Source organism: Phallusia mammillata, chromosome 4 (genome assembly GCF_965637545.1).
Source record: "Phallusia mammillata chromosome 4, kaPhaMamm4.hap1.1, whole genome shotgun sequence".
In the NCBI taxonomy this organism is placed as follows: domain Eukaryota; kingdom Metazoa; phylum Chordata; class Ascidiacea; order Phlebobranchia; family Ascidiidae; genus Phallusia; species Phallusia mammillata.
In genome coordinates, this window is record NC_137255.1 from 12,647,211 (window position 1) to 12,674,898 (window position 27,688).

Here is a 27,688-nt window from a genome sequence, read left to right on the forward strand (position 1 = left end):
CTCCTGTTTGCATTTTCGTTTAATTGTAATATTACATTGCATTTGCAAGAATATTTTCAACTTTGCTCCAGCAAATATACGTTTGGTAATTAGTTGAATATGGAAATGGAAAATAAAGAACTTGACAATGAAAATACAAAACCAGAAGAAGTTGGTGGTTGTGATAATGTTGAACCACTACAATCTACCAATGCAAGTGAAGTTGGTTTAATTAAAACAGTTAAAAAAGAACAATCTGCTGACTCTGGTGCTGAAACTGTTGATATTGGACAAAGTAGATCAACAGAGGATACAGATGTTAATGACAATTTAGTTTCTTATTCCAGTTCCATGTCAAAGTCAAATGTAAGTACACATGGCTTCAAATGTTGAACTTGAACGCGATAACTTATTTTAAGTGAGTCCAAAGGGCAAGTGAGTCTGTGTTATTCTATTTAATGTAACAATTTTTAGATTATCTGTCCAGTCATTTTTAAGCTTCTTTTCACTAAAAATATAGAAAAATGTAATGAGCGGATAAAAACTGGCAAAAATAAAAAAAATGTTCTGTTAAAACACCTATTAGGGTTGGTTATAGTTATGTGTTTTTTATGACAGCAGTTTGACATATCACACTGTTTTTCTAGGATAACACTAAAGCAGAGAATGTAGCTGTACCTAATGCAGAAAGTAAAAATGTAAGTACTTTATTAAATATTTTTTAATGTTTATTCTGTAGTATCAAATCCAAGGATTAAGGTTCACATGTGAAATACACATGTGATAGATAGTTAGCCAAAATTGTTTCTTCAGTGACTATGGACGACCTAACACAAACAGGCTTGCTAAAAAGGAAACTTCAAAAAAGGCTGCACTTACTGAAGAATTAATTTTGTGGCCATAATGTGATCTTAAAATTTGCAAACTGGAATGGCGTGTATTTTTATGTTGTTTTTGTGGGTCTGTATTTCTGGGCAGGAAAGGACGTGTCTCTTGTGTAAAAAAACAAAGGCAAGAGCTTTTAATGGATTGAATTCAAAGTACATGTTACTTTTTTTACCAATTTATTCAAAAATAATCACACCATTTGACCATGGGTACTGTTACTTATTCACTGGGCAAAAGTGTGGGGACCTATTGCTAATGGTGTATGTGCCCAAGCATAAACAAGACAAACTACACAGATAGATTGGGGACAATTAGGAAAACCATCTTTCGTGTCCACAAAAACATTCAACTGACACAGTGTTTTTACACTAAATTTGATAGCTGTACTGCACTTATGTCTAAATCTGCTGATCTCTCAAGGTTATGTGAATCAATTATTTATTGTCTCACACAATGTTTGCAGTATGTTTATGATGAAAGCCATAATGACCACAAAAGCTCTCATAGCATGATTCTAGAACCACTTCTGTTGAAAGAAGAAAAGCTTACTCCAAACTCAGGTGCAATATTTAAAACTTTTTTCAGTGGCAAATACAGCAGACAAATAACAACTGTGTTAATACTTATACAATGACCAATACATATGAATTATTTTAAACCCTGTCCATAGTTGAAGCATCAAACAAGAAGTTAGCTGATAATGAAACACCATGTATGCTTTGCCAATATACTGAGAAAGATTTGGACTCAAAAGCTCATTACGATGAATACTTGTGTCACCTGATTGTAGAACATAAGATGGTTGTAGCTGATGTCAAGCTAATTGCTGACTTAAGAAAGTAAGTCGCCGGCAATACATGAAAGTGTGTCTTTTGACTGTCTAGTGTGGGGAAATTTTGATAATTAAATTCTGCAACACTTTTTTTCCAGATATGCAATATATTGGAAAAAACGTTTCCAAGAAGGTCCTCTTGATGAATTTTGTTCAAAGATAAAAACAAACACAGGACGTAAAGATATGGGGGAATCTGAAGAATACTTTTTACTTTGTGATGCTTTGCCAGAAGACAAAAAAATTCGTGAGGAATTGCAGTTGTCCAAATTGGTAAATGTTGTGCTAATAGGAAATACCACAAATCTAATTTTTTTACCAACTTTGTTTAATAATTGATGTAGAAACAACTTTTACTTCGACAAGAGTTTGAAAGAAAAGACAACAATTTCGAAAGAATGTGCCCTTTTTGTACAAAACACTTCAAGGTATTTTTTTTACTTGTGGTATAACAACAATCATGGAAGACCCCTTTTTGGCTGTGTATATATTATTACAAACAAAACCAATAAAATCTGTAATTTCAAAAACAATCATGATGGTTTACCCTAAAAGGTTTTGAGGAGAAGGTTTCAAAATCAATGTCATTAAAATAAACTTTGTGAGAGTATCAGTTTTTGGATTGTTTCCTTTTGCAAACAATGTTATAACTATTATTATGTGCCTCAGGGTAATCGAATTAACTTGTTCAATCACATGACAGAAGATCACAACTTCAACATCGGACATCCAGATAATATCGGTTAGTAAAGTTGGTTCAGGGGTGTCATACAACCAGATTTGAAAAAATCTATCTGGTACTTTAATATGTTGAAACCACCATCCCGCTAAATGTATGACACTAATAATAGTTTGCTGGTTCAAAGCAAATAAACCACCCATTGCAAGCTGTGTATTGCAACATAATGATAGAACTGTAAATTATATTTCCAGAAAAATCTTCATTGCCTGCATTGTTTTACATACTTGTAAAAATGCCATCAGGAAAGGTCTCAACGGATTAATTGATTACAAGATCTAAATACAAATCACATAATATGTTTCATACAATGTAGCTGATATGTTTTGAAAACAATATGTAGCTTTAAATATTGCTCTGTTAAAAAGGATTCTGCCAACAAAAACTTCTGCATCAACAGACATAATCGCGTTGCAATTGCGGGCGCGCGTGTTTCCCGCTATGTTCACCAAACTAATGTGCCAAAAAGATGGTTTAAAAGCACGTGACCGCAACACATTTTATAGTTTGTTCAATATTAAAGACAGGCAACAGGGTGAAAAACCCGTTTACCTTAAAATAAACATGTGTTTCAGTGAACGTGCGGGAGTTTTTAGACGAAATACATGCAAAGTTGGATGCGTAAGTTTTTTGTGTTTGTCCTAATTCTTTCTTTAATTATGTTTAACCTTTACAGACTGCAATGTCTCTTTTGTGAGAAACTTTTCAAAGATCGGGCATCTTTACGTGAGCACATGCGCAAGAAAGCACATCGCCGACTCAATCCCAAAAATAAGGACTACGACAAGTATTACATCATAAATTATCTGGTAAATTTTTGCACTAATATTTTTTGCAAAACAATATAGTAACGAGTTTTTGCGCTTGCAGGAACTCGGAAAGAACTGGGAAACTTTGCAAAATGAATCAGAGAGACTTGACTCAAACGAGTAAGTAAACTGTCAGACAGGTTTCAATTTAGGTTTGTTAGCTATTTATTTTATTGCTTTCTATTTATTAATAAGCAAATAATGTGCCTTCGTACATATAGCTCTGTGAGAAACAAAATAATCCTAATCGTTTGTTCGATTCAAATCGAATCGTGGTGACGTGGTGAAGTGGTGAAGTATACCTAAACGTGGTTTTGCTGCTTAAATTTTCTTTGAATAGTTATAGGTTTATAGTGACATATGACTCTTTGTCGAAACGTTTGCTGTGAATGCAAAACTTAATTGATACAACATGGTAGGATTTGACAGGATGAATGACGTACAACCGGTTACAACTATAAACAGATCCGTCAAAATTAGCTTTATTTTTTGGTAATTATTTGTCACCGGTCAAGTTATGGTTTTGTTATGTTAGCTCCAATCTCTTTTATAGGGATATTACCACGTCTATCTGGTGTGTCACGAAACGTGTGATTTCTATGGCAACTACCGATGCTTTTGCTTTCTTGCAAAAATTTTGGTCTGGCCGTGCATTTAAACACATAGCTGTAGCTTTAGTACTTTATTGTCATATTAAAGAAAGCGTTGGTAGAATGCAGAGAAATGCGAACAATATTGTACAGAGATGCTTGCTTTTTCTTGAGTTTCATTCTATTTTAATGAGATAGGACAAAAGAAAGACTGTACAAAGTAATGCAAAACAATAACACACGAAATACGTACCGATATACAAGAATACTGGAAGTTGTACAGAATTGTTGCAATACATTGGCGCCGAGGAATAGAAAACGGACACGACCGTGTACATGGATTGCGTTTCAGTGACGGGCAAGACGCATAATATAGGCAGGAAAGAACGCGTAAAAGTGAAAATGTCAGGCAACTGTTTTGTTCCTACCACACACACAGCCGCTAAGTTTCTCCAGCCTGAAATCAAACGCACAACATTGCATAAATCGTTGTCAAGTCCCTTTCCCCCGCCGGCCCATCTCGACCGGGCTCGCAACTTCGTAATCCGCGGCAGTTCGTCTTTTAGCTTAAAGGGCAAAGCAATTTATGTTCCATTCACGATCCCCACGATCGCCTGATCGTTGGACGCGGGAATTTTACCCGAATAAGACACCTTTCCACTGCTGCTGCTGCTTAAACTTGTACTGCTTCCGTGAATTCCGTTCGGCGTTACAACCTCGTTTGTTTGTTGTGCAACTGGTGTGATGTGATTTTGTGGTGACGCGACTGGTTGCAACACCGAGGTCAAGTCACTATCACTAGACGAGGATTTTTTGCTGGTTAAGCTTCGGTTGGGTTTTGGGTGGACGTTAGATGTCGCTATTGTGTTGTGAATGCCGTTCACTGCAACACACAAGATTTATCTTTTGTTTGATCCTTGTTTTAGGTTGTGTAATTATTTGACATCTTCTTACTACAATGACCAAATTATTTAGAAATATGGAAACATATCGTGGTCAATTTCTTTAGGCATTTCATTTACAGAGTACGTGTTAGGCACCTATACCTGTAGCATTGTTTCACGTCAAATCTACAGTTTTGTTTGTTTACTTACTTTGTTGGTGATCCGAATCGTGATGGTTTGGTGAGGTGAGCCACCATGACACTTTATTACTAAGCAAGTTTGGCAAATCGAACTGTCCAGCTAATTGGTCAAAGTCTGGTATCAAGGCAGTTGGAGAAATGATTTCTTCCATGGACGACATTGATGAAGAGTTGCGATATTCTGTTGTACAAATGTAATGGGTTAGTGTGAAAACAACGTGTACGATTTTGTGTGATCAGGCGTCCATCGGTTTGCACGTGCATACCTGGAAGTTCAAAAACTTTTACAGACCAGCTGTAATCTTCTGACAGAACAAGTTTGCCGTTGGTTGTGAGTGTGATGCACCATGGAAAATGGAGACTGTCTGCTCCTTCAAACAAATAAATAATTTACATTCTTTTGGTAAGAAGTTTGGTGGAACTTATATAATGTTACGTTGCTATGTCCTAAAACGATTTGTCGGAGATACCATAAACGGTAGTTAACAGTTTGCATCCAACCACTGTACCTGTGGCGATGTGACGCATGAAGCAGCCATCTGGTGTAAATATATCAACTCTGTGGTTCCAACAATCCGCCACCAATATGTTGTCATGACGATCGGTGCAAATTCCCCTGGGACCTTGGAACTGTCCTCGTTCAGGTCCCTCCGCTCCGAAGCTTAATAGGAACTCCCCCTAAACATACAAGTGTTACCAACTAAATGCAAAACAAATCATGCTAATGCAAAACTACAACACAAAAAAACAGTCTAATTCTCGGTCCGCTAAACCTACGACGAACCGTAAAATGTAAATTATGTGACAAAACAATTGACCAGTTGCTCAAAGAAACATAGGCCTACTTGTGCTGTGAACTTCTTGACACTGCAGTCACCCCCGTCTGACACAATGACATTGCATTGCGAGTCGCTGGCAACGTATCGAGGTTCCACTAACTTGCTTTCACCCTTTCCTTGCGCACCAAACTGCGTCACCAACTTTCCGTCGTCGCTGCATGAACGAAAATGGGATTTACTTGGTATGATGGGTATGTTGAAAAAATTAGAAACTCTACTAAACGATCATGAAAACTTACGTGTGAATGAAAATGCAATGTTTTCCTACATCAGCCACGATTATTCGGTTCTCAACGTCCACGGCAATGCTCGAACAGTTTCCGAATAACCCTTTTCCGAATCCGATCACACTCTTTCCTTCATGAGTCCAAATATGAACTTGATCTTCACAGCATACAGCAATATCGTCGTTGTGCAGAATGGCAATTCCAGCAGGTTTGCACATTCGTTTGTTAACCTGCGTTTAGAATTTGCCTTGAATACCCGTTTACGGGGCTGTATGTTGTTATAAAGGATTTTATCAACAGAAACAAATAGTTCATTAACCTGCCTGAATCCCCTTTTTAAAATGGTTTAGTAAAGTTTAGCTCTGGTATCGTGTGCGCTTAGGGTTGGATTACTTGCACAAACTTTAGGCTTGGTGCAGCTTCTAGAAAGATAACAGACCCGTGACCAAGTTTGTGCAATGAAGCGGTGGGGCAGCGGTTAACTTTCAGAAAGCCGTATTGTCTATAGTGCGGTTCCCTTTCATGGGTCGTTGGTAGCGCTGTCCGCTTGATTCGCAGCGAGCACTCGCAAAGTCACATTAACTCAGTGTGTGTCTCAAAATGTGGGATAGACAAACAACTGCAGGAGATCGTGAGCTGTTTATTTTTACGCTCGGGATTTCACCAGTTCAGATTGCTCGCACTTTTCACCCGAGTTATGCGCGAGAATCCAGCAGTGTCACGAGGCGTGAATTTGAACGGCCCCTTGATCACACGTCGTCGTTACTTTGGTGCGACATTCAAACGGGGCTATCCATACTTACTTCGGTGACGAATGAGTCTTTGAAGTTCCCTTGAGGGTCAAATATTTGAATCTTGGCTCCATCGTAATCAGCGGTGATAACCTCATTCACTGAGTTAACTGCAAGGTTTGGTGTCGATTCAAACTCGCCTTCCGCGATTCCTTGTTTACCAAGCTAAACAATATGGCAAACGTATTAATAAATACTAAAATGCTTTTAGTAGCACAGACAGGTTAATAAAAAGGACATAAAGAAGAAAATTGCCGAAAGCTTAACGCTACAAATTTATAGTTTCGTTGTGGCACAGATTCGTTTTAACAACAGACTTAGGTAAAATCAGCTAGTTCGACCAGTGCAAAACAGAAGGTCTGCCACAGCCAACAACACTATCACGATAATATCTAAAGTATGTTTGGGGCGTACACACCCAACAACTACACCCCAGTTACGCTCGCCACGTGATGTGAGATTCCAATACCTCCGCCATGATTCACTAAAGCGGCTGCACATACTTGCTTTACTTAATTTGCTGCACGTCTGACAAGTTCACCCACCTGCAAAACAAGTTTTGTTTCGGTTGATTCCTCCCGATGAAAGTGAACTTTGCCGTTGTGCTTTAGCACAAGTGCCGAGTCTGAGGCGCAAAATGAGTCCAACTGGCGCAGAACCTGCAAACGCAAATGTCGCGATACGGTTTAACTGTTTATTTTAAGTTTCGGCAGCAATTCTGACTTATAAAACTTTAGTTATATCTCAATGTGACTTAACGGTCTGGATGATTTTTATAATACAAATTTCCTGTAGTAGGAGCATTACCTTGTTTACTTGTTCGTCGAACGCTGTCTTCAGAATGTGAAGTTTTCCCAGGTTGTCTCTTATTACTCGTACACTAGCATCGGCATTTGTATCGAAATTGATCGTGTCAGTTTCTTCTGTCTTATGATATGTGTGGGCTGGATGTGTCTCTAATAGTTGGTGAAGAATCTGTGTCATCTGGTTATTCAACCCCAACACTTCTTTCGGCGTCCCGTACTCAAGAACCTGCCAAATAAGAATATAGAACTTTTCGAATGATAGTTCAGTTTTACGCTAAACCATTGATTTATACCCATGTGTAAATATCCTTATATACCAAGTGTACAAATTTATACCCATGTGTAAATAATGAATAAAAATGTTCTTAACTGTCGATTGGGTCTTTTATTTCTGACGTGCAAACTGTGAAACTCTAGTTGTACGCAGTTAATGTAATACAAGCTTTTACAACAAGTATCATATTTGGCTGAAATACGTTGAACTGTCGCAGGGCTTGAGTAAAATGTCAAGTTACAGCTCTTGCAAACGATATTACGTTCATTTGGTCTGCTGACCTTTCGCGAAAATTCCATGCAGGAAACCAAAGAGCTCAATTGCATTTCGACCGAATCTTCATCCGCGTTTATGTGCTTGATTTCAGTTGCGTGCATGTTGTGTAACTCATCGATTAACTCCTGCTTGCGCTTTAAATTGAGAAAATATTATAATAAACCAAATAAAATTGTTATTGGTAATCTTTACCAACTTCTTTACCAAAGTCTTTGCACAGAGTATAAAAAAGTATAAACTTCATCATTCAACCATTTTTTTTTATTATACACTTTTTTCTTCTTCAGTCTTCATAAGTCTCGTTTGCAACCTGTGCTTGTGGTGGACATGTTTACCCGCATATTCAGTCTGAAATACGGCGGTTTTCATGATCTATCACCCACGATTCGACGGCAAATAATTGCACGTTTGTAGCTAGAATATTTGATTGGCACTTTTGATTGGTTTAGCCTTCAGGAATTCAATATTTTCACTGATTTCAAACATACACGTCAGCCATGGCGTGAACTGCTGATTGTGGTCAGTGCAACTGGATATAATTGACACGCAAACATTTGCGAACGCCGTTAAGGCGCCATGTACTCCTTGTTAAAAGCTTGATGGAGTTTGAAATTTTTTGAATTTTAAGCGCGTAATTACATATGTGTGGGCATTTTAATTCTGCTCCGTGAGCTATAATCGTCGGATGTCTCGTTTAAACCGGATGAAAACGACATAGTTCCAGGCGTCAATGCACCTGTCTGATTTAATAGCATATAGGTAAGCGGTTTGAGCGCGCACAATGCAATGTATAAACGTTCTTTAAGAATTATTTTGGAAGAATGAAAAATGAAAAATATGTACCTTGCGAATGGCGTTAACAAAAACTTCGCAGGTCTTCTCGATTTCAACTTCCACGTTTTCCCGGTCATTCTTTTTTACTTGTTTGAGGTCTTTTAAAGTTGTTTGCAGCGTTCGTAGCACGTCTGTCTTCTCCCTTGCTGTCTTGAGAAGGTTTTCGATCTGCGGCACAACAAAGCGAATTTCAATAACCAAGTGAATCCCGATTGTTTGCTTGCAGCTCACTGATGTTTTTTTTTCCTGCCCCGTTTTAGCAAGGGTCGACAGACAGAAGTCAAGATTTAATTCGGTTGAGCAAATGCTAGTCATGTGTAAAAACAGTTCTTTTGGGGGATCAGTCACCTCAACCGGTTTTTAGTTTCACATCCATTTGAATTTTTTAAGTTTACCTCCAGTAATATTTACCTGGTGCCCTTGGTTTAGCACTTCCTCTTTTAATGAGCATCGTCTGTGCCGGGAGTGACCGCATTCCACACATTCGTGGCAGATTGGGCATTGACATGATTGACAATAGATTTTGGCTACCTCCCCGTCATGTATCTGTAGAGATAATTTACATTCACAGTTTTTTATGCAGCAAAGAGAAGTATAATCTTGATAGATTTTGCTTTTTTCGCATCATTGTCAGTGACCTTTCACTATACTGTAACACACGAGGCGCGTAATTGCTTTCTTCTGTTCCACACCACAGTTTGACTGGCGGAACAACATTTTGCCACTATCTTTTTGTGGATAATCTGTTCAACTGTCACCCTGTAATCCCCTTGCACAGACCTTATAGCATAATTACTTTCCTCGTCAGTTAAAACTACACAACTTACCATACAATATATCTTTGCTCTGCTCTTCAACTCCTGGTTGTGGATTCCAGATTCAAACTCTGTGAGCGAGACGATCTTGTGATGTCTGGTCAACTTGGTGCGGATGTGCCATGTCGAACATTCCGTGCAAAGAAAATCTGTGCAATCCAAACAACGCGAAATCGCCACCTTGCGGTTGTCGTGGTCGCAAGTGTCACACATCAGAGAGGTGCCGTCCTTGTCTTCACTGCGAATTTCCTTCACTGTTTTCAGCATGTCTGACATACTTGAAATGAAGAAATTGTCCTTCAGGCCGTTGATGCCTTGTGGGGTAAGCGGTTGTTCGCATCGACAGGTGGGACAGATCACTTCCGTGCTGTTGGGCGGCGTGTACTCTTCAAGGCACTTCAGGCAGAAGGTGTGCTGGCAGTTGAGGCTTTTCGGTCTAGTGTACGTCTCGAAGCAGATTTGACAAGTGAGAAACTCATCGTTGATCTTGGTCAGCAAGTCGATTGAACTCGCCATCATATGTCCGGCAAACCTGGTTGAAAGAATAACACTTTTTCATGCGTTCATTCTCACCACAATACAAAATCTTTCTTTTCAATGCACAATACGAGGTTTAGCTCGCTATTGTCATTTTCAACCCCATTGAAGCTTCAAGTAGGGGCAACTTGCGCGCCTTCGCATCTGCCTATTGAATTACGGGCCTCGAATTTTCCGATTGCCACTTACGTGCTGCCACAGCCGAGTTTCAAGTAAATACAAGGGGCGAGTTTTGGGCAGACATTGACCCGGAAATCTGTGGGTGAGCGGCCTTGCTTGCTTTTCGTTTCAACGATAGGCTGCTCACATGTCCACCCTGATATTTACCGTGAGAAATAGAATGCGCGGGTGCTGAACTATACGGCCCTGATTCATGACCCCCCTTATTTAGGGCACGAATGTAGATTAGGGGGCTTTTGTGCGGTGTATGTGCATATTTTTATGTTGTTCTCAGACGGATAAGCCCTCAGTTGGAAAACTAGTCTTAAGTTGGATGCCGATTAGCTTTTTGTCCAATCATCTCACATACGCAACATGCGCCGCAATGTGTGTGGTCTTGAAGCGAACTTCTGGCGTCCTTGTTGACAAAATAAGATTCCTTTTGCCTGACACTTTACGAATCGAGTGCAACCTGTACCTCGATCGTGGGAGGTAAATCTCAGGTGTAATTTTGCGTGGATGATCGAACAGCGGCGCTTACCATGCAGAAATCGCGGCAAGCAACGAACCTGATGTTTTCCTTGAAGATATTGTAGTCTGGTGCCGAGCGCGTTCTTAACCTCGTTGGACTCATGAGTGCTGGCGGTTAAACTCTGAAAATCACTGAAGCAGCTATTTGCCGCCCCGCGATTTCTGGCAAGTTGATATGTTTTTCGAAACGTTTGTCAAAACCACAGTCCTATACTATTCCACGATCCTGTGGTGAAACCAAATAAGATATCAAGCTTGGTTACGCCTCAGGGTGAAATTCAGTAAACACGTTTTGCTATTTGAAAACAAATTCTATGGTTGCCGCCACTATGCAGAAATTCTGTGCTTAAACATTGCTACAGGTTTTCTGTAACCACAAATCACCACTGGCCAACTCTGAGTTGGATTGTCATCCTGCCTCACTACTTTTTAGCTTGGGTCGGGTGATTGCGTGGGAAACGATTTTCGTTGACAGCCACTTGAAATTCGTCGAACCGCGACAGATTATAATTTCCAAATCTTTACCGCAGTTACAAATATTCCATCCGCTTATATCCGCACCAAAGACGCAAACGCTTTGTTGGTGAAATGCCACCCGAAGCAATTAGATATTCCTGCTTTTGCTATGTAACCCTGCGCACACTTTATTAGTTTACTTTCCTTCTCACGTTGTCCTACATTTGTCTCCTATCGCTGCTGTTCCTGCAACCAACTGTTGTTACAGTTCGTTAAACTATGTCAGAGCGCTTGTAAACTGACTAGTTTCCAAATAGCGTGTTTGTTTGATTAGATGTTGGGCCCTGTGCACTCGGGGGTGGCGCGACCAGTAAATCAATTTCAACAGTCATTTAAAGAACTTACCGAAAACATTCGGATATTACTGGAAACATTTTTGGTTACCTGTATTCACTCCCAGCCTATGATGTCATGATTATTTTTTACATATGCGAGCTTCCCTGTGTCTGGGAATCGCGGGCAAATGTTTTGAGTTACGCAAATAGCGTTGCGGTATGGCGTTTCCGTGCCTTGCCGCATAAGAGGTCACGTTTTGAGAGCAAGCTTTAATGATTCACCTGTAGCATTCTGTTCTATCAAATTAAGCTTTTGACAAAAGTCTAGTTTTCTGCGGATACTTGGTTATTTTTTCTGATATATCTGACACTTGGGGCTGCGTAGGTTGTATGCATGACTGCATTCAAATATCTGCGAACAACATCTGAAAAAACCTCACCCACTGTGCGGACGAAGCTATTTTATGCCTGGACGATTTTCGGTTAGAACCGATCTTACATATTTGCGGGTGACGGCAAGCTGGCAGAACTCCCACGACTCTACTTCCATAAACTGTGCGGGAGTTATCACGAACGTGCGAAATCAACTGCATTTCGCCATCACACTCTTTCTGGTCAAATCCTCATTCTAAACTGTAATGAAACACTTATCTATTAGTTTTAGTTAAAACTTTATATGATACTGAAAATGTATGTCTGCAGTCTGCACATTACACAACTTCTTCACTGGGTATGGGCTACTTCATTTTTCTGATCTTTGGTTTTCCTAAAACAACCTTTTCTACGACCCTTTACTTGACTCCGACAAATAGCTCACCCATTTTTAACGAGATTAAAGTTTCCGTTCTACGATGCCAAACCCAACTACGCAGATGTGCGCTCCTTCTACAGGTTGAGCAACCTCTCGCCTGTTGTATTGTCATTGCCACAGTCAGCAATCTGCGCCCTTTTTTCCCGCCGATCGCCGGGAAGAGACAGAGCTGCACCGTTGAAAGAGAAAGAGAATGGACGGCGGTGGTTTTACAGAAAGACAGAAAAGACAACAAATAACTGGCGTAGCTTGACCTCGCCCACCATTTCAGCGGATAGGGGATCAAAATAACTTCAAACAGTTGTTGGACCGCTCATGAATTCGAGCGAACCTAATCGTGCCTTATTACACCACAGCACGCCTCCAGTTCAAATCTCGTCCAAGATTGCTGTAGTTTTTTGCAGGTAACCCGAGGTTGCTGCTGCGCAAAATTCTTTGTCGAGTTAGTCGCAGTTTTAAAAGGTGCTCGGCGCCAACTACTGTTTACATCACTTGACTTGCGACAATAGGTGAGTTCGTGCTGCGACGTGGAAACCACGTGTGTTGAATCGTTCCGCATTTTGTGATGTTTGTAGATGTGCGGTTTAATGTCATGTTATCCTTGCAACCCGATTTCCGCAAACAAACGTCGGTTGTAGTAGAATTGATTCCCCATGGAGCCTAGTTGTGTTGCCATAACGTTATGCCGCGTGGTTTGTTATGGGATAGCAGGTGCGGGGATTAACAAGGGATCTATTGTCCTGGGCTCGACCTAAATAACTCAAGCGACCCAAACCTGTGGACACGAATGTGCACCAACAAAAACAGATTTCGTGTCATTCCACTTAAGCTGTGTGGGGTTTTGAAAACGTGTAATTTTTGTGACGAGAAACGTTATTTATTTTCTCCTTCAATATGTAAAGCAAGGGATGCGTTTTTCTACCTGGCAGTCACAGAAAGTTTTGATGAGCAAAAGTGCTATTAAAATTGTTGCACCAATAAAAGTCTGACATGTTTTAAATCAAGAACATTTTTTTGATTTTTCATTCATTTTGACCCACCAATGGCAACAATTTAAAAGGATGAAAATACTTTTGTCAACTCGAGTGTCGAAAATATGTGGCCCGCGGCGAAGCGAGCGATTTTATCGTGATCGGACTTCGCAGCTTGATCGATTTGACCCGGAGTGTGATAAGGAGTGTGCGGAAGCGAGTGAAATGTACATGACAAACACTCCAGCGTTCATCTTTAATGTTTGTTTGTTGGCGCAATATTAATGATCAACTGCCGAAACGCGGCAGCTCAAACAATGGGTCAGCGGTCATTTTTATACTTACATGGGTCACCTTAATGTTAAGCACAAACCACAGGAATATCAGTTGTTAATATTCGCCTTTGTTCGTGACTGAAACGGTTAAATTCCAAGTAAATGAAATTTGACATGTTGTTTCCGGATTGTTCATTATTTTGTCATCGGAATTATCGTTGGTAATGACGTATTTTCCCCACGCTTTTTTGTGGACGAAGATGTTTTGACACGCGTTAAGAATCACAGTGTGACGTGGGGGGTCTCATGAGATCGACGGTTTTGAACAGAATATTTGGTTTCACATTTTAAATGGCCGTGGTTTTAAAAATGGCACCTGGATCAAAAAGCTACTTACATGCAAATTTTACCGAATCGAAAACTTAACAAGGTTTTAATTCTCTGGTATTGTTTGTTGTTTTGAAAATTTGATTGTGGCAATAATTCGATCACGTTGTTTTTTGTCATTTTTTTTTATTTAATCAAGATTCGTGCATGCATGGTGTTTGCAAATTCTCCACGTTATGTATTGCAAATGCGGAACAGTGCTGGAATACAAACTTAATAGCTCCACCTCGTGTACAAGATATTTAAAGATTGTCTCCGCTTTGCGTCCGTTTTCTGTCAAATTAAGTATGATTGATTTGTTAAGCGCCGCGCGACAATCCGACGACATTAAAATATCAAGAATATTGTGCGCAGTCACTCTAAAGCCCTACTTGTTTTTGAAAACAGGTTAAATGTTTTTAACTTTACCACCACAACATGTAATTGAGCAAAGTCGTTTTGTGCGGCAGCAGCTTTAAACAGATTATTCCCGCCCACAGCGTATAAGTGATGGTGACGTGTTTGTTTATCGGATGTTAGTTAGGTAATGCTGTTTGTGTGACTCATAAACCCTACTTTAAGGTACAGTGTGTTATTCACGTAAGTTTGCGGCTTTGCTTGCTTTCTTCCTATTTACTCCGCTGTTTTTTAACAGTATTTTTCTCCAAAACAAAGCGACGTGCCTGATGTTTATGCTGTTGATTTAGTGACGTATGAGTTGCAAAACTAACTTTGAATAAAAAAATTACTAGTTTTTTGCGTTACATTTTCACTGTTGTAAATTTGTTTGTTAAATCTTAGGAAATATTATAGACACTGACTTTAAAATTATTGAACGGTGTAACAAAAACAAATTTGTAACAGCATATTTTTTATCGTTGCATATATTTTTACTACGTTTTATACTTTCGATTTTGTTACTTAAAACCGCGTTTCAAAGTTATGGTGGAAAAACAAAAGGGTTATTACTTCGCAGATAATTTTGAAGTCACTTACCGGTCGTCTTCTTCTTCGTCCAGTACACACAAATTACGGTTCATAATATCAGACATTATTTCACACACCACAGCAGTCTGTCATCAGAACTGTTGAGATTTAATTTTCATAAAAAGTGCTTAAATTCTGTGACAATATTAGGTTGTAAATTTGCGATTACGAGTTCCATATCCTTCACTAAATGTTGCAACTGCACCTAATTTGTTCTCCAAACCGCAATGTCACTGAGCACCTAAGTCGATTTATCTACAATTTCTGTGCATACTTAAGTAATAATTGTTGAACGGCAAACGATACGATTAGACACACAACTATGGTCAAGGACCGAGTGTCAGCTCTCGTTTGTCTTCCTCTCCAAACTTAAACCAGCTGAAGAATGTTTTATCCTTCGCTCGCATAGATGACGTAACGTCATGCAACGCTCCACTGCGTAACGCGCATCAGTGCACGCAGTCTGGAACACAAAGAACGTCTTTGTTGACCAATCACTGTATTATCTCTATCCTCATCTTCAGACGTGTCTTCCGTGTTTATGTGTTTCTCGTGCTAAAGATCAACTTGTCCTAATCCGTAACTTGGACAGACTGCGGTTGTTCTAGCCTCCGGCTAGTGCTTGTAGGCAGGGTGTCATACTAGCGCGGTTCTTGAAAATGCTTACAAAAGTGCGATATTTGCTAATTCACCAAGAAGGCACGCAATTGCTTTTTTTGCAGCAAATATTACCATCGAACGATGTTTTTTCTTGGGATTAGAGCGGCACGTTTTATCGAAATTCTACCTTTCTAAGCTGCTCGTTCTCCTTATCTCGCTTTCTAGCTGGTAATTGAAAGCCATTGTCGGCTACACAAAGTATTTGCAAACGAATTATGCACTGCGGCTCGACGTGCAGAGGCTGCACATAGGACAGGAGACTGCACCGAGCCTTGTTAGAAAGCGCCGGTTATCGCTCCGTCATGCCTGGCTAATCCCGGTGATCCGGTGCGACAAACGTCGGCTATAAATATCCTATGACGTAAATCCGCTGATGGATTACGTGATATTTCCTGTTTCAGAACTTTTGACATGACGTGTTCAGTTTTTGTATAAATGACATTTGATTTTTTTTGGAAATTAGCCCATTTGTCTGGAAGTATTTTTCCTGTATAAATTTAACAAAAAATGGGATTGTTGATTTCCTAATCCTGATTTAAGTTGTGGAACGAAGTTGCGAACGTGGCATTTATTATCTTTATGTTATCACTCATATACAATTACATTTGATATTGAAGCCAAAGTATTGGGTCAAATTTTACAAATACACTGGTCGACTGTTGGATGCTGTACGTGGTAATTTAAGGATGAAAAAATACAACATGTTTTATCAAAATATGTGCTGGTATTCTTTTTTTAGTTTATCTTGTAGCTGATGACCAATTTCACAAGTGTGTTATTGTTGTGTGGCAACCACCCTAACAACGGGAAAGTGTTAGATTAGAGTCTCTGAAGATTTTAAAAGCTTGTGTTTTACACAATGTGTGGTTTGTTGTCTGTCTCGGCATCGCCCTTCCTACGTGTTTCTAATGCATTCCACCCTTTTGCATTCGTGCGAAAAGCCCCCAGCACTTCGTTTCCCACCCGTACTTTGATCATTAGTTGTCCCCAGTGCCAGTGAACCGCATATTTTGGTCGTTTTTGTGAGCGCCAGTCGAGTTGTGTCACTGAGTTTAGACGTTTTGCTGACTTGGAATTATTTTGCACAACCGTGCAATTTCCCGCACACAAGTATTGTTCGTTTCCGCCATCTAGCGGTTTGACTTATCTTATTTGTCGAGTCACAAGCAGTCGATTTTTTTTTCTTGAGTCGATTATTGTTGCTTGATATCTTTAGTTTGGGTTGTTGTTTTTTAGGAATAATTTATTAGGAAGCAAAATATAATGGTGATGTAAAGTAATTGGCGGGGGGTGCAAATCACATCTGTTTGCGCATTATTTGAACACATTCGTGTGTCAGCATAGTTGCTTTGTCTTTGAAAAAATCATTCTTAAAAGCATGTCTTGTTCAGCAATTATTCGCTGACCAAACGCTTTTGTGCAATACAGTTTTCAAAATTCTCTATCTGTTAATAAAACGTTGCACCGCGCCACTCGTATTATCTTGTTTATTATTGTTATCCGTTTCTTAAAAGTAATGATTAATTGAATTTGTGATGATAAATGGCCTTACCTTATATCTTCGTTGCAAGTAGCGAATCCCTGCCCCGAAAAATCGTCGTCGTGCAGAACAAGCTAAAAAATAAAAACATTGCATAGAATCCTCAAGTCGTGATTAAATTTTTTTTTAAAAGTTGTTCTTGTGGTTCTCAGACAAATGCCTCGTACATGTCGGCAAAGTTTTTACGACTCGTCATCTAGAAATCATCACCGAACCACAAACTTAAAGTTAGTCAAATTGAAGATTAAAACGTGTGTGGAAATTTTTCGTTTGTGGTGCGTGATCGCAAAAACGAGCAGAAGCCTTGTTTGATTTATTGCGGAAAAAAAGCTGTAAACGCATCAAACTGGAAAGCTTATTTTATTTTACTGGTTAATTTCGTGTTAAAGATGTTTTTAGCTTTTATTTAATATCTTTATTTTGCGACTTTTTGTTGCGAATTTTCTTTGCAAGTTCTTATCGCTAGAATTGAAATGATCCAAAAATGCATATTGTTATACCTACTGGCACTTTGAAACAAAACAGTTTTTTTATGTACTGACTATAATTGGTTGCACTGGAAATCCGCTGGTTTGTTCGGCGAATGATAAACGCCACACGATCTCGTCCGACATTGTTCTGTAGCTAAGGGCGTTTATTTTCATATCCGGTCTAACTCGACTATCGCGGTGGAACACTGCGAAATCAGTGGTAATGTTGCTGTTTTATCGCAGATCAACTCCAAACTTTCCCTTCGCAACTGATCCAATAGTAACAGGCCAGTCGTGGACATTCGCTTTATATACCCCATACACACTCAGGGAAACACCCCGAATTCACCTCAAATTACACATATTGTGGTGACAAGATGTTTTTGTGGTGCCTGTCGGTGCTCTGTGCAGCTTGTTGTTGTCAGCGCTGGACAGTGCACTGTGCTCGTTTCAACATGCAGAGACATCGCCTGATTTAATTGCTTGGTAACTCTATCTAACGTGACGAATGAAAACAAGTTGGTGCAAATACCCCCAAAATAAGATACAATAATAAGCAGTAAAAACAGATATAATGGATTTTTGAGAAGGTCTGCCGTTGCGTCGTTTGGGAAAGTTTGAGAAGGAAACTTTTACTACACTAATTATCTTTACAAGATAGCCAAGCGCTAGTCGTTTGTGGACCATACTTAATTTTCACACTCTTAATGCAATAATTATAATTCCAAGCCAGTTGATAAAAACATTTTTAAACGTCCGGTATTTTTTTGTTTTTTGAACAAAGTGGCTGAGTTTCACCTCTCTCTTTCTCGTAGCAACCAGTAAACTGTCACTTAGTAAAGTTGTAGAAGGTGAAGTGGCTCAATCGCGACTTTCGCTCTGACAGGAAACCGTGAATCGCAAACTATCTGTTTGTGACGCACAACTTGGCGTATTTGTTTGTGTGTGACGTTTGCTCGGCACTTGTCATTCTCTCTGTGTGTTGCTGGAAATTGCAGAAGGCCATCTTTGTGACAAGAGTTGTTCGCTCAGCACGTTTTACACAAAGATAGTTTAGCAATGTCTGCCGTCGTAGCCGCATCTCCGTTCTCGCATAATTTACTCTTTACCGAATCAGCAAGGGCAAATTTTTGTGGGCAAAGTTTTAATAATTGCTTTAAGCGCAAGCGACGTTCTTTTGTTTCAGTGCAAATCGGTAAGCCATGAGCGTGACGCCCGCAAAGGATGCGTTCGCCTGGGGCAAGGCTCTCTTACTTGTACCGAGACTGTCAAGCTCCTTTGTTTTTCGCTAATTCGTGCCCAACGACCTTACCCAACTATGTTCCCTTAAAATACAAAACAAAATTACACCAACATTTACACGCCCTTGGGAGACAATGTCTTTTTCACCTGTTGTTAACTTGCAATCGGGGTATTAGCGGTTAGTGTCAATAGTAAATTATCTAGTTCAAAGTTCAGATCGGTTGTCGTGTTTTGACCATGTTATACATTTGATAAAATTCCACGCCACTTAAAATATCACTTAGTACGTATTGCTTCCGCATCTAATTACAAAAACATTGCATTTAAAACCAACAGGAGCCGTTTTCACGACTTTGCAGTGCATTAAAACGCTGTTGTTTAGGGTTTATGTTATTTGACTTCTTTGTTTTGTCACAATTCGAAGACTACAGAAAACAGTACAGGTGTTTCATTTTTAGGAATTATAGTGTTTTTAAATGGGTAATATCTTTATTTTGCGCATCTTAACAAGTATTATTCACATTTTTTTACGCAGAGGTGTATGCGGTACTACCCATTTGCTTACATATTTATAATGCGTACATACGTTAAGGCATAAGTTTGTTTGATGAAATAAAAGAAAATTTATAGTGTTAGATATTTCAACCAACATATAAAAATGTAATGAACAGAAAAACGCAGTCCTTATGGCCCTCTGCCTATATTTTTTTAAATTACAACAAAATACCTATTCAACTGATCGTCTTTGTTCCATCATTGAAGCTGTTTGTAGATTAATCCACGACGTTCCGGCCACCAGCACGATAAGTTATTAATCTACCTATTGACACGCCTGTTCGCCCTAAGCTATATTACAAGTATAATGTCAAAAAAGTATCTATGCCAGCGTTTAAAGCAATAAATGCACCTTCGTTATTAGGATTGGTCTTGTGAATATGCGGATTTAAACTGTCCGTGTAAAAATTTCCGTCAAATAAATCAGGTTCCACATGAATTGACTTGCTAATTCCTTGCTTACGTTGCGAGCTGACTTAGGCAGTACGACTTGACAACCGAAGTTTCTTTCCGAAAACCGCTCACAACATTCTTCATTCTTCGTTCAAGAACATTTTTAAAGCTAATCTGGTGATCTGCCGAACCCCTGTATCTTAGCTGTGCTGTAGTTTGGATCAGTCGTTTCTTTGAAGATAATTGAGCCTTGTGGCCAAACTTTTACAGTTCTGTAAAGTAAACTTCAAATCTGAAACTTAGTTGATGCTTCTTTTGTCAAAAATTTCCGATGGGTTGTACTTTTGGTTAGTCGATACCTATGATCCTGTGTTTTAAATTGGTGTTGACTTGTTGTCAGTTTTATCGCATTAAAGGACCTTTTTCATGTAAGGTATCTGAAATTCGCATTCTTTCACTATACCTGTGCTGCCGTACGAGCTAAGGCAGGTGATACGTCCTCCACCTCCTCTCTCACTCTTCTCCATGAATTCTCTTTTATTACAGCGCACATTTTCCCCTTGAGTAAGTACGAACAGCTTCTCACTTTTTGCGCAGTAAAGCGTATCGGCGGGACGTTCTTATCAGCACGACACTAATCCTGTTACCTTCACACCAACTTCACCGAAATTCAAGTGAATAATTTTTGCCCTAAAAGTTGTCAATATATCTGTATGAGATAAATCCAGAGAATGCCTTAAAATTGGAACCCTTTTTTATCAGAATATTTTATGCTTTCGTAAAATTTATCACATCTTTCACTGGCAAATTCTGTTGAACGGGCTAACAATCGTAAAGTTTATTACACGTTCACTGTCGACAAAACATGTTGCATTAGCAAAATAACTCGAAAACTAAAGCTTTCAAATTCCTCACATTGGACACAAACTGATAATGTCAACAAACTTTTGACTGGTCTGCGAAACGTTTGGACCGACACGCGTGTATTCACCTGGTTTATGTGTCTTTGGTTAGCCAGAATACATTAAAAAAACGGGAACCCACAAGCAAAACACGTTCTCACCCTTCGATGCGCGCGAGTTAACCTTTGATTTTTTTCTAAATGTAATTGCTGAAAGTAGTGCAAAGCATTCTAAGTTACGGTGCAAACGCCGGACTACAGTTCAAATGCTGCGATTTAAATCCGTACAACTTCACATAAATACAGAAGGCGACTGGAACGTGGCGAATCTTGTTGTGCGTCCGCGCCACTCGCATAATTACGGCTTTGAGACAAACCTTGCAGCCATTTTTTCAATTCTGAGGAAAAATGTGAAAAATGCGGCTGGGGCTCTCACCTTACCTTGTATCTCATTTCGCAGCGAACCAACAGAGGTTTTGTGCCTGCGCTACACTCAAATGTTTACACGTTTCATGGAACATACCGTTCGTCTCGTTTTCAATCCATGTTGACTGTTTTAGTATTATACTAAAATGCTACGAATCGTAAACCTAATTATGTTGCAGTTTTCGGTTTACCCGGTGAAAAGTTTTCCGTAGAGCTAAAAAAAAATTGGCTAATTCGGCTGTCGGTGTTATTAAACAACAAAGGCGATTGCAAAGGCGATAGCAGAAGATACACCGCAAGCTAAAAAAAGTCATCTCAAACACGTTCTATACTGTTCGATTTTGCTTAGTGTTTATACGACGAAAACAACCAAAAAAATGCTGTTTATTGGGTTTGACCTAATTTGGTTAGTAGCTGTAGCTTTTGGAGAAAGTGTGTGTTGAGTTTGCTAGCAGCACCTTCTCACATCCACGCACGCTGGTTCACCTTGCATCGATGCCACTCATGAGTGCGCGTCTAACATTTCTGCCGTCGCTGCGGTTGCACGAACTACCTTGCTTGACGTCACAACACACGTAGGATAAGTCTGCCACGCCACAGTAAGAGGTAGCTTACAATGAATGCTTCACACGAGCTAAGCCACCCCTCACACTAACACTAAAGTTTGCTGCTTTTTGACCATGAGTATGTTGCTGCTACCGTAGAAGTTAGATAGTGAGCTGGATTAAGATGAAAGGATACTAATTTTTGTAGCTACTTCGAACACTGCATGTATTGATAGCAAAGCCAAACCACAACTATTTAAAATTCCCGTGTTGAAACCCAACGCCGACCACCAATTATGTTATCGTGCTTGGAAGAATCGTCTTGTGGTATTTTTTAAAAACTACCCTATTGTATAAACTGAAGTGCAAACTTTTCTGGATCGGCAGATTTTCTGGATCGATTTAAGTATAATTGGTGTTGATATAATTTCTAATGTTGCAGAGACTGGTCAGGTTGGAACGAGGAAAGTCAAAATTCCGTTTGTTTCTTCTGCGAGTCGTCATTTGACCAAGCGGAAAATGTTTACAATCATATGAAGGTCGGTTGTGTTATTTTCAATTAATATTCACACGAATTGAAACAAACACTTGTATGGTGTAGTTTTACAAATAACGCTAATCTTGTAGTTTTAAGAATAACCAATTGCCGCAAACATGTTTTTAGGACGAACACGATTTTGACTTTGTGTCAATCAGGCGTGATATGCAGATGAGTTTTTACCAACAAGTAAAAATGATCAACTTTATTCGACGTTTGGTTCACATAGAATTGTCTATGTTAAAAACGGAACCTTCCGAAGTCGCCAAAAACGTTTCGGGCAATATTAAATCATCGACTCAGTGGAACCAACCGCAGTACGTGTATTTTTTCAATTCGGCAAAATAAGCACAAATTTGATTTACGCCATGAGTTTTGCTTTTTAGGTATTATTTTCCTACGTACGAAAATGACTCACTTCTCTGTCAGCTCGAAGATAAGGACGGTTTATTCGAACCGGAGGACACGTTTGTCATTGGCGAGGACGGGATGGATTGTCGTGCTATTGTCAACGACAGTGTTTTAACCGATCTTGTAGTTACTGGATATTTCGAAGTGCCCTGAAGACCGTTTGCTGTCACAAGCTTTCTCAAGCAAAAAAAAACTTAGACTGCTTATGATTTATACATCACCAAGACTGCTTATGATTTATACATCATGATTTTCAATTAGATATATGTTTGGGTGATGACTTTTCTTTTCATCTTTGTGTTTGGGGCCCATTTTCTTGTTGATACACAGTATTATTTGATTTTTTCTTTGCTTTTGAAAACTTTGTTCTCTGCTTGACTAACCAGCGCCATTTTAGTTGTGGGTGTCATTTTCGTACGTAATAAATCGAAAACTTAACTCACTAGTTTTCATTAGAAAATTTATGTTTCATATAAAATCTACACTGAAACTATGTAGCTACTGTTTAACAACGTAGTTTTACCATCCTTGCAGTGTTTAAATCAAACCAACCGGAATACTGCAGATATTGCAATGTAACAAGGAAACCAATTAATGTTTCGACTCGTCTTTGTGGTTGTTAATGGCAGTCTCGTGACCCCGGAAATGATGTTTACTTTGGTGAAAAACGATTTGAATTTTGCTTCATCATGACGGTCATGTTGCTAATTAGATGTGAACAAAAAATGCGAGAACAAATTCTGGGTACTGCCACATAATGAGGCCCATTTTCTTAACAGAATTCTCAGAAACGCTAAATACGGATATGCTGCGCTGATTAATTCATTCATGAAGAAAGGTGTGTTGAACCGTTCGATGTGCAAAATGATGCTACAAAGCAACGTGACGTGACTCAGTCTGATCTTTACAAACATAATTCATTTTGACAAGCAACGTTCTTGTGTTGTAAACTTCGTTTCCAAAAAGGGTCTACTTGTTTTTAGGTTTACGTTAATGGATAAAGCAAACACAAGTCGCGTCGCAAAACTCGAAATTGTATAAAAGTTGTAATTAAATAGAGGCAAAATGTCCGTGCAGCCAAAACACCCTTTGGAAAATTGACAATCGCAAAGTGCATTTTAGTCCGCTTTTCCACTTTCCGGGGTTACGTGCCAACAGTCAGTGATGACTTGTCATTTAATTCTCGGTTCGGAACCAAAACAGTTTTTTTCCGCCATGCAATCGTTCCTCGAACATCACGCATTTTCGCTTCGTCACCTTGCGACAAACAGTCTGGGACGCATGTTCCTAATACCAATCTGCTCAAACGCTGATGAACAGTCGCCTCTTGTGCAACGGTTGCGACAATTTCTGTTTGTTAGGATTTTCAGTAAAGAGTGTAGCAAAAATAGAGGTGAATTGACAAAGCTGAAACGGGCTTATGGAAAAGATGCAAATGTTGAAAAATGTTTCTAGGCAACATCCATATACTGCAGCGGAGAATACATCTCAGTTACAAACATATTTCGTCAATTCAACGATGAATATATCAGAAACAGAACGGAATTTAGAAATACCACTTCTTGTCGCTTCAGCGTTTTTAGCACTCTCGGCATTATACCTTGCAACTGCGTTGTGTTATTACATGAATTTGACAGAAAATCTAAGCTTAGCGAAACAGACGAATACGAAACGTGGTGGTGTTGGTGGCAGTCGGCAAACAGAGAAGTTCGGAAGGTTTTTGAGATGGCTCTGTCTTGCAACCGCCGTGTTTACGTTGATCATGACGTTGTTTGGATTATCAGGAATCACCGCGTATTTTTTTCATGCTGATATGTTGTTTTGCGTTCGTTTTGCAAAGTCACATCACGCGTTGCGTTCGTTTAATGAAATTTTGCTGAATTCAATTTTGTGGCTTCGCCAAAAGATATTCTATATGCACCCAGCGATGCGACAACTTTCATCTACTATTACCGGGATTGTCAGTTGGCTTTTCTACGCCACAATGATTGTTGCTACTCTACTGACTCTAGTGGTTTTCATCGTTGGCGGTGGGGCACACCGAAGCCCTGCAGACGGAATATGTGTTGTGAATGCCATCCATATTTTTAATCAGAAATGGGATATATTGCTTCTCGGCATAACTCTGGCACTCATAATCATTTATCGTGTTTTGTTTCTGTCTTTGCTGTTGTATCCCCTCATAAAACATCATCGAAACACTTTGCATAGCCGCGACATTAAGACCAACAACTTGATAATAATTATTCGAAGAATCCTGATAGCAGACTGCCTTTGCATCGGCGTTTTTGTAATTGTAACAGTTCTTAACAACCATCTTTCTAATCAGTCTATCTTTTTGCGAATGGTCATTTGGGAGACAGAACTTATACTTGGATTCATATTTGTTATGTTGTCTTTCACCGACTGTAGATGTCGGCTATTACCGTTCCTCTTTAAACCTATCAGAATGATAAGTACTAGGGGACAATCATTTACAGGGCGTGTAAGTGTATGGAGTACCGCAAACTAAAACTATTTACTATAGGTTATGTCGAAGATTTTTTTTACTGTTGCATGAACACGGTTTAATTCTAAACAACATGGGAGAACAAAAAAACATCTTCGTGACTTAACATATAGTTCTGAAGTTTTTAAACCTGTATTTATCTGGCTTTTTACTTTGTATGTACCGTTGCATACAGTTTTATCATCTACTATAGAATTGCTTATGGCTATCCTCTTACAAAAGAATCCATTTGTTTTGCTATCCTGTGTAGAAAGTTTGATTTGAATTACTGTTTCAAGTCGCGCATTATTTTAATTTTGAAATATGTATTATAGACCAAATACCGATGCAGTCGCTATTTGGATTGGATGAATTACATTTTTTGTGTAACGCATTGTGTATAGTATGTTATTGTGAAATATTATTTAGCTATACCATGGTCATGCGACCAATATACGATTTTTAAAGTAGTAGCAGGACTTAAGCGGGTTTCATTGATTTTTTTTAATGAATTTCTTTTTTCTAGATGTTTTTACGTTTCTCAAAATATGCAAATAAAATTGTTTCTCTTTCAACCGATAAGTTCATTGTGACAAGGGATTTGCTGTCATAAAATATTTTTCTAAAACATCCATTATTTGAACTTGAATAATTAAAGAAGAAAAATGTTTAAAAAAAACAGTATAAACGAGATTTCTTTTGGTGTGGAACCGTGGATGTGAAGCTAGTTACGTAAAAAATGCTACCCCTCATGAGGTTTTTTTTCCATTTAATCGCGGTAGTTTCCCTAAATGGGTACATTTTATATTATTGTTTCCTCTGAGTTCCAACTGCTAATGGAATATTGTTTGGATTGAAAATTAACTGTTATATGTTCACTATGGCATATGGGTTTCAATGTAGTGGTGGCATATGTATTGACCATTATGAATATGTAAGACATGTTTATCAAAAAACGAAAATTTCTGCTCAAGAAGAGTTTCAATCTTTTGGTTTTCAACACACACTATTTTTACTCGAGAATCCATACATAAAAACAGCAGTAAGAGACGAAGATGCACCTGATTCATCCCAGAGAAAACCTGTGAGAAAAAGACATAAAAGAAAACGCAAGTGCCCATTTACAATTGAGGAAACATTGGCGATTGAACTCCATGAAAAGATTAAAGTCAGGCTCCAGGCATCTTATGATGCATTAAGACATGTTGCAAACGATCATTTTGGCTTTAGAAAATCAGGACAATTTAAAAAGGAACTAAATTTGTTACAGAAAGGAACACATTTTCCTCTTGACAGAATGAATAAATGTGTCATTTCAAATAAAAGCCCATTTGCGTTGCTAACTAAACATGAAAATCAACAGGTACTTATACCTGCAAACTGCAGGTTTATCGAATCCGATGTTAAAGAATTGTTTCTATTGTTGGATGACTGTAAAACGAACAAGATGAAGTTTTCATGTGTACTAATGGACCCCCCTTGGAGAAACAAGTCTGTAAAGCGAGGCTCAAAGTATGAATGGCTTGATTTTGAGCAAATTAAAAACTTGCCTGTTCCAGCAATGACTCGCGACCATGGAATTGTAGCAGTTTGGGTTACCAACAAAATTTCAGTGATTAGATTTGTTACTGAGGAATTATTTTCTCATTGGAATGTCAAGACGTTGGGAAAATGGTTTTGGCTAAAAGTAACATCAATGGGTGAACTGATTTATCCTTTAGAAAGTTTACATAAGAAACCTTATGAGATGATAATTATTGGGGAGTACTTAAGTAGTACATCCAATTCAATACTGTCATGTAAACACTTTAAAGAGGAGTATTTTTGCAGTATTCCATGTAAAATTCATTCGCATAAACCACCTATATACAGGTGGCTAGAAGACTTGGCATGTCAAGAAAATCCGCAATATTTGGAAATGTTTGCTCGAAACTTGACATCTAACTGGACGAGCTGGGGTAATAATGTTCTTAAGCTGCAAGACACAAGTTTGTTCAAATGACACATTGCATGATTCATTTTTTTCAATTAAATGGTTTTTATATCAAGGCACTTGTTTAAATGGATTAGGAAAGTCATAGAAAAATAATACCTTTTGTACACTTATTTCAGTCTGCTTTTTTAGACTAAAAGTGTAATAATAGTGTTTTTCACTGCTACTAGCGACATCCACTTCGAACAAAAAATATAGTTTTAGTGTGTGTTAAACAATTATGTACAACACATGACCAATCAACTGTTTTACACCTTTCATGGAGTGCAATGTGAGGAAATAAAACACATCAGTTTTAAGTACATTTGTATAAAA

At 38.8% G+C, this 27,688-nt stretch overlaps 3 protein-coding genes across 9 annotated transcripts; 2 read left to right on the plus strand and 1 right to left on the minus strand.

Annotated features, from left to right (window-relative positions):
- Nucleotides 1-52: 52 nt before the first annotated feature.
- LOC145222727 (zinc finger protein 277-like) lies at nt 53-23,334 on the plus strand. The gene is made up of 13 exons (XM_080088914.1): nt 53-345; nt 627-677; nt 1,331-1,427; nt 1,538-1,706; nt 1,798-1,972; nt 2,044-2,127; nt 2,369-2,441; nt 3,014-3,059; nt 3,115-3,247; nt 3,309-3,367; nt 22,386-22,482; nt 22,608-22,798; nt 22,868-23,334. Exons 1-13 carry the CDS (start codon nt 100-102, stop codon nt 23,043-23,045), a joined length of 1,599 nt encoding a protein of 532 aa, XP_079945040.1. The 5' UTR covers nt 53-99; the 3' UTR covers nt 23,046-23,334.
- On the minus strand, nt 3,915-19,933 carry LOC145222726 (tripartite motif-containing protein 2-like). 7 transcript variants are annotated; one of them, XM_080088910.1, is made up of 15 exons: nt 19,851-19,933; nt 17,424-17,485; nt 9,796-10,315; nt 9,380-9,514; nt 8,978-9,136; nt 8,140-8,268; nt 7,586-7,810; nt 7,324-7,437; nt 6,791-6,943; nt 6,000-6,217; nt 5,767-5,914; nt 5,431-5,599; nt 5,188-5,292; nt 4,932-5,102; nt 3,915-4,720 (listed from the first exon to the last, which is right to left on the minus strand). In XM_080088910.1, the coding sequence occupies exons 3-15, from the start codon at nt 10,300-10,302 to the stop codon at nt 4,422-4,424; spliced, it is 2,532 nt and encodes an 843-aa protein (XP_079945036.1). In that variant the 5' UTR covers nt 10,303-10,315; nt 17,424-17,485; nt 19,851-19,933; the 3' UTR covers nt 3,915-4,421. The 7 variants fall into 7 exon arrangements, with proteins under 7 accessions (XP_079945036.1, XP_079945035.1, XP_079945037.1 ...); XM_080088909.1 differs by lacking the exons at nt 17,424-17,485; nt 19,851-19,933 and adding an exon at nt 15,221-15,332; XM_080088911.1 differs by lacking the exons at nt 17,424-17,485; nt 19,851-19,933 and adding an exon at nt 11,911-12,738.
- Nucleotides 23,335-26,146: 2,812 nt separating the features above from the next.
- Nucleotides 26,147-27,672, plus strand: LOC145225241 (N(6)-adenine-specific methyltransferase METTL4-like). The gene has a single exon (XM_080091928.1). The coding sequence runs from the start codon at nt 26,252-26,254 to the stop codon at nt 27,380-27,382; it is 1,131 nt and encodes a 376-aa protein (XP_079948054.1). The 5' UTR covers nt 26,147-26,251; the 3' UTR covers nt 27,383-27,672.
- The last annotated feature ends 16 nt before the right edge of the window (nt 27,673-27,688 follow it).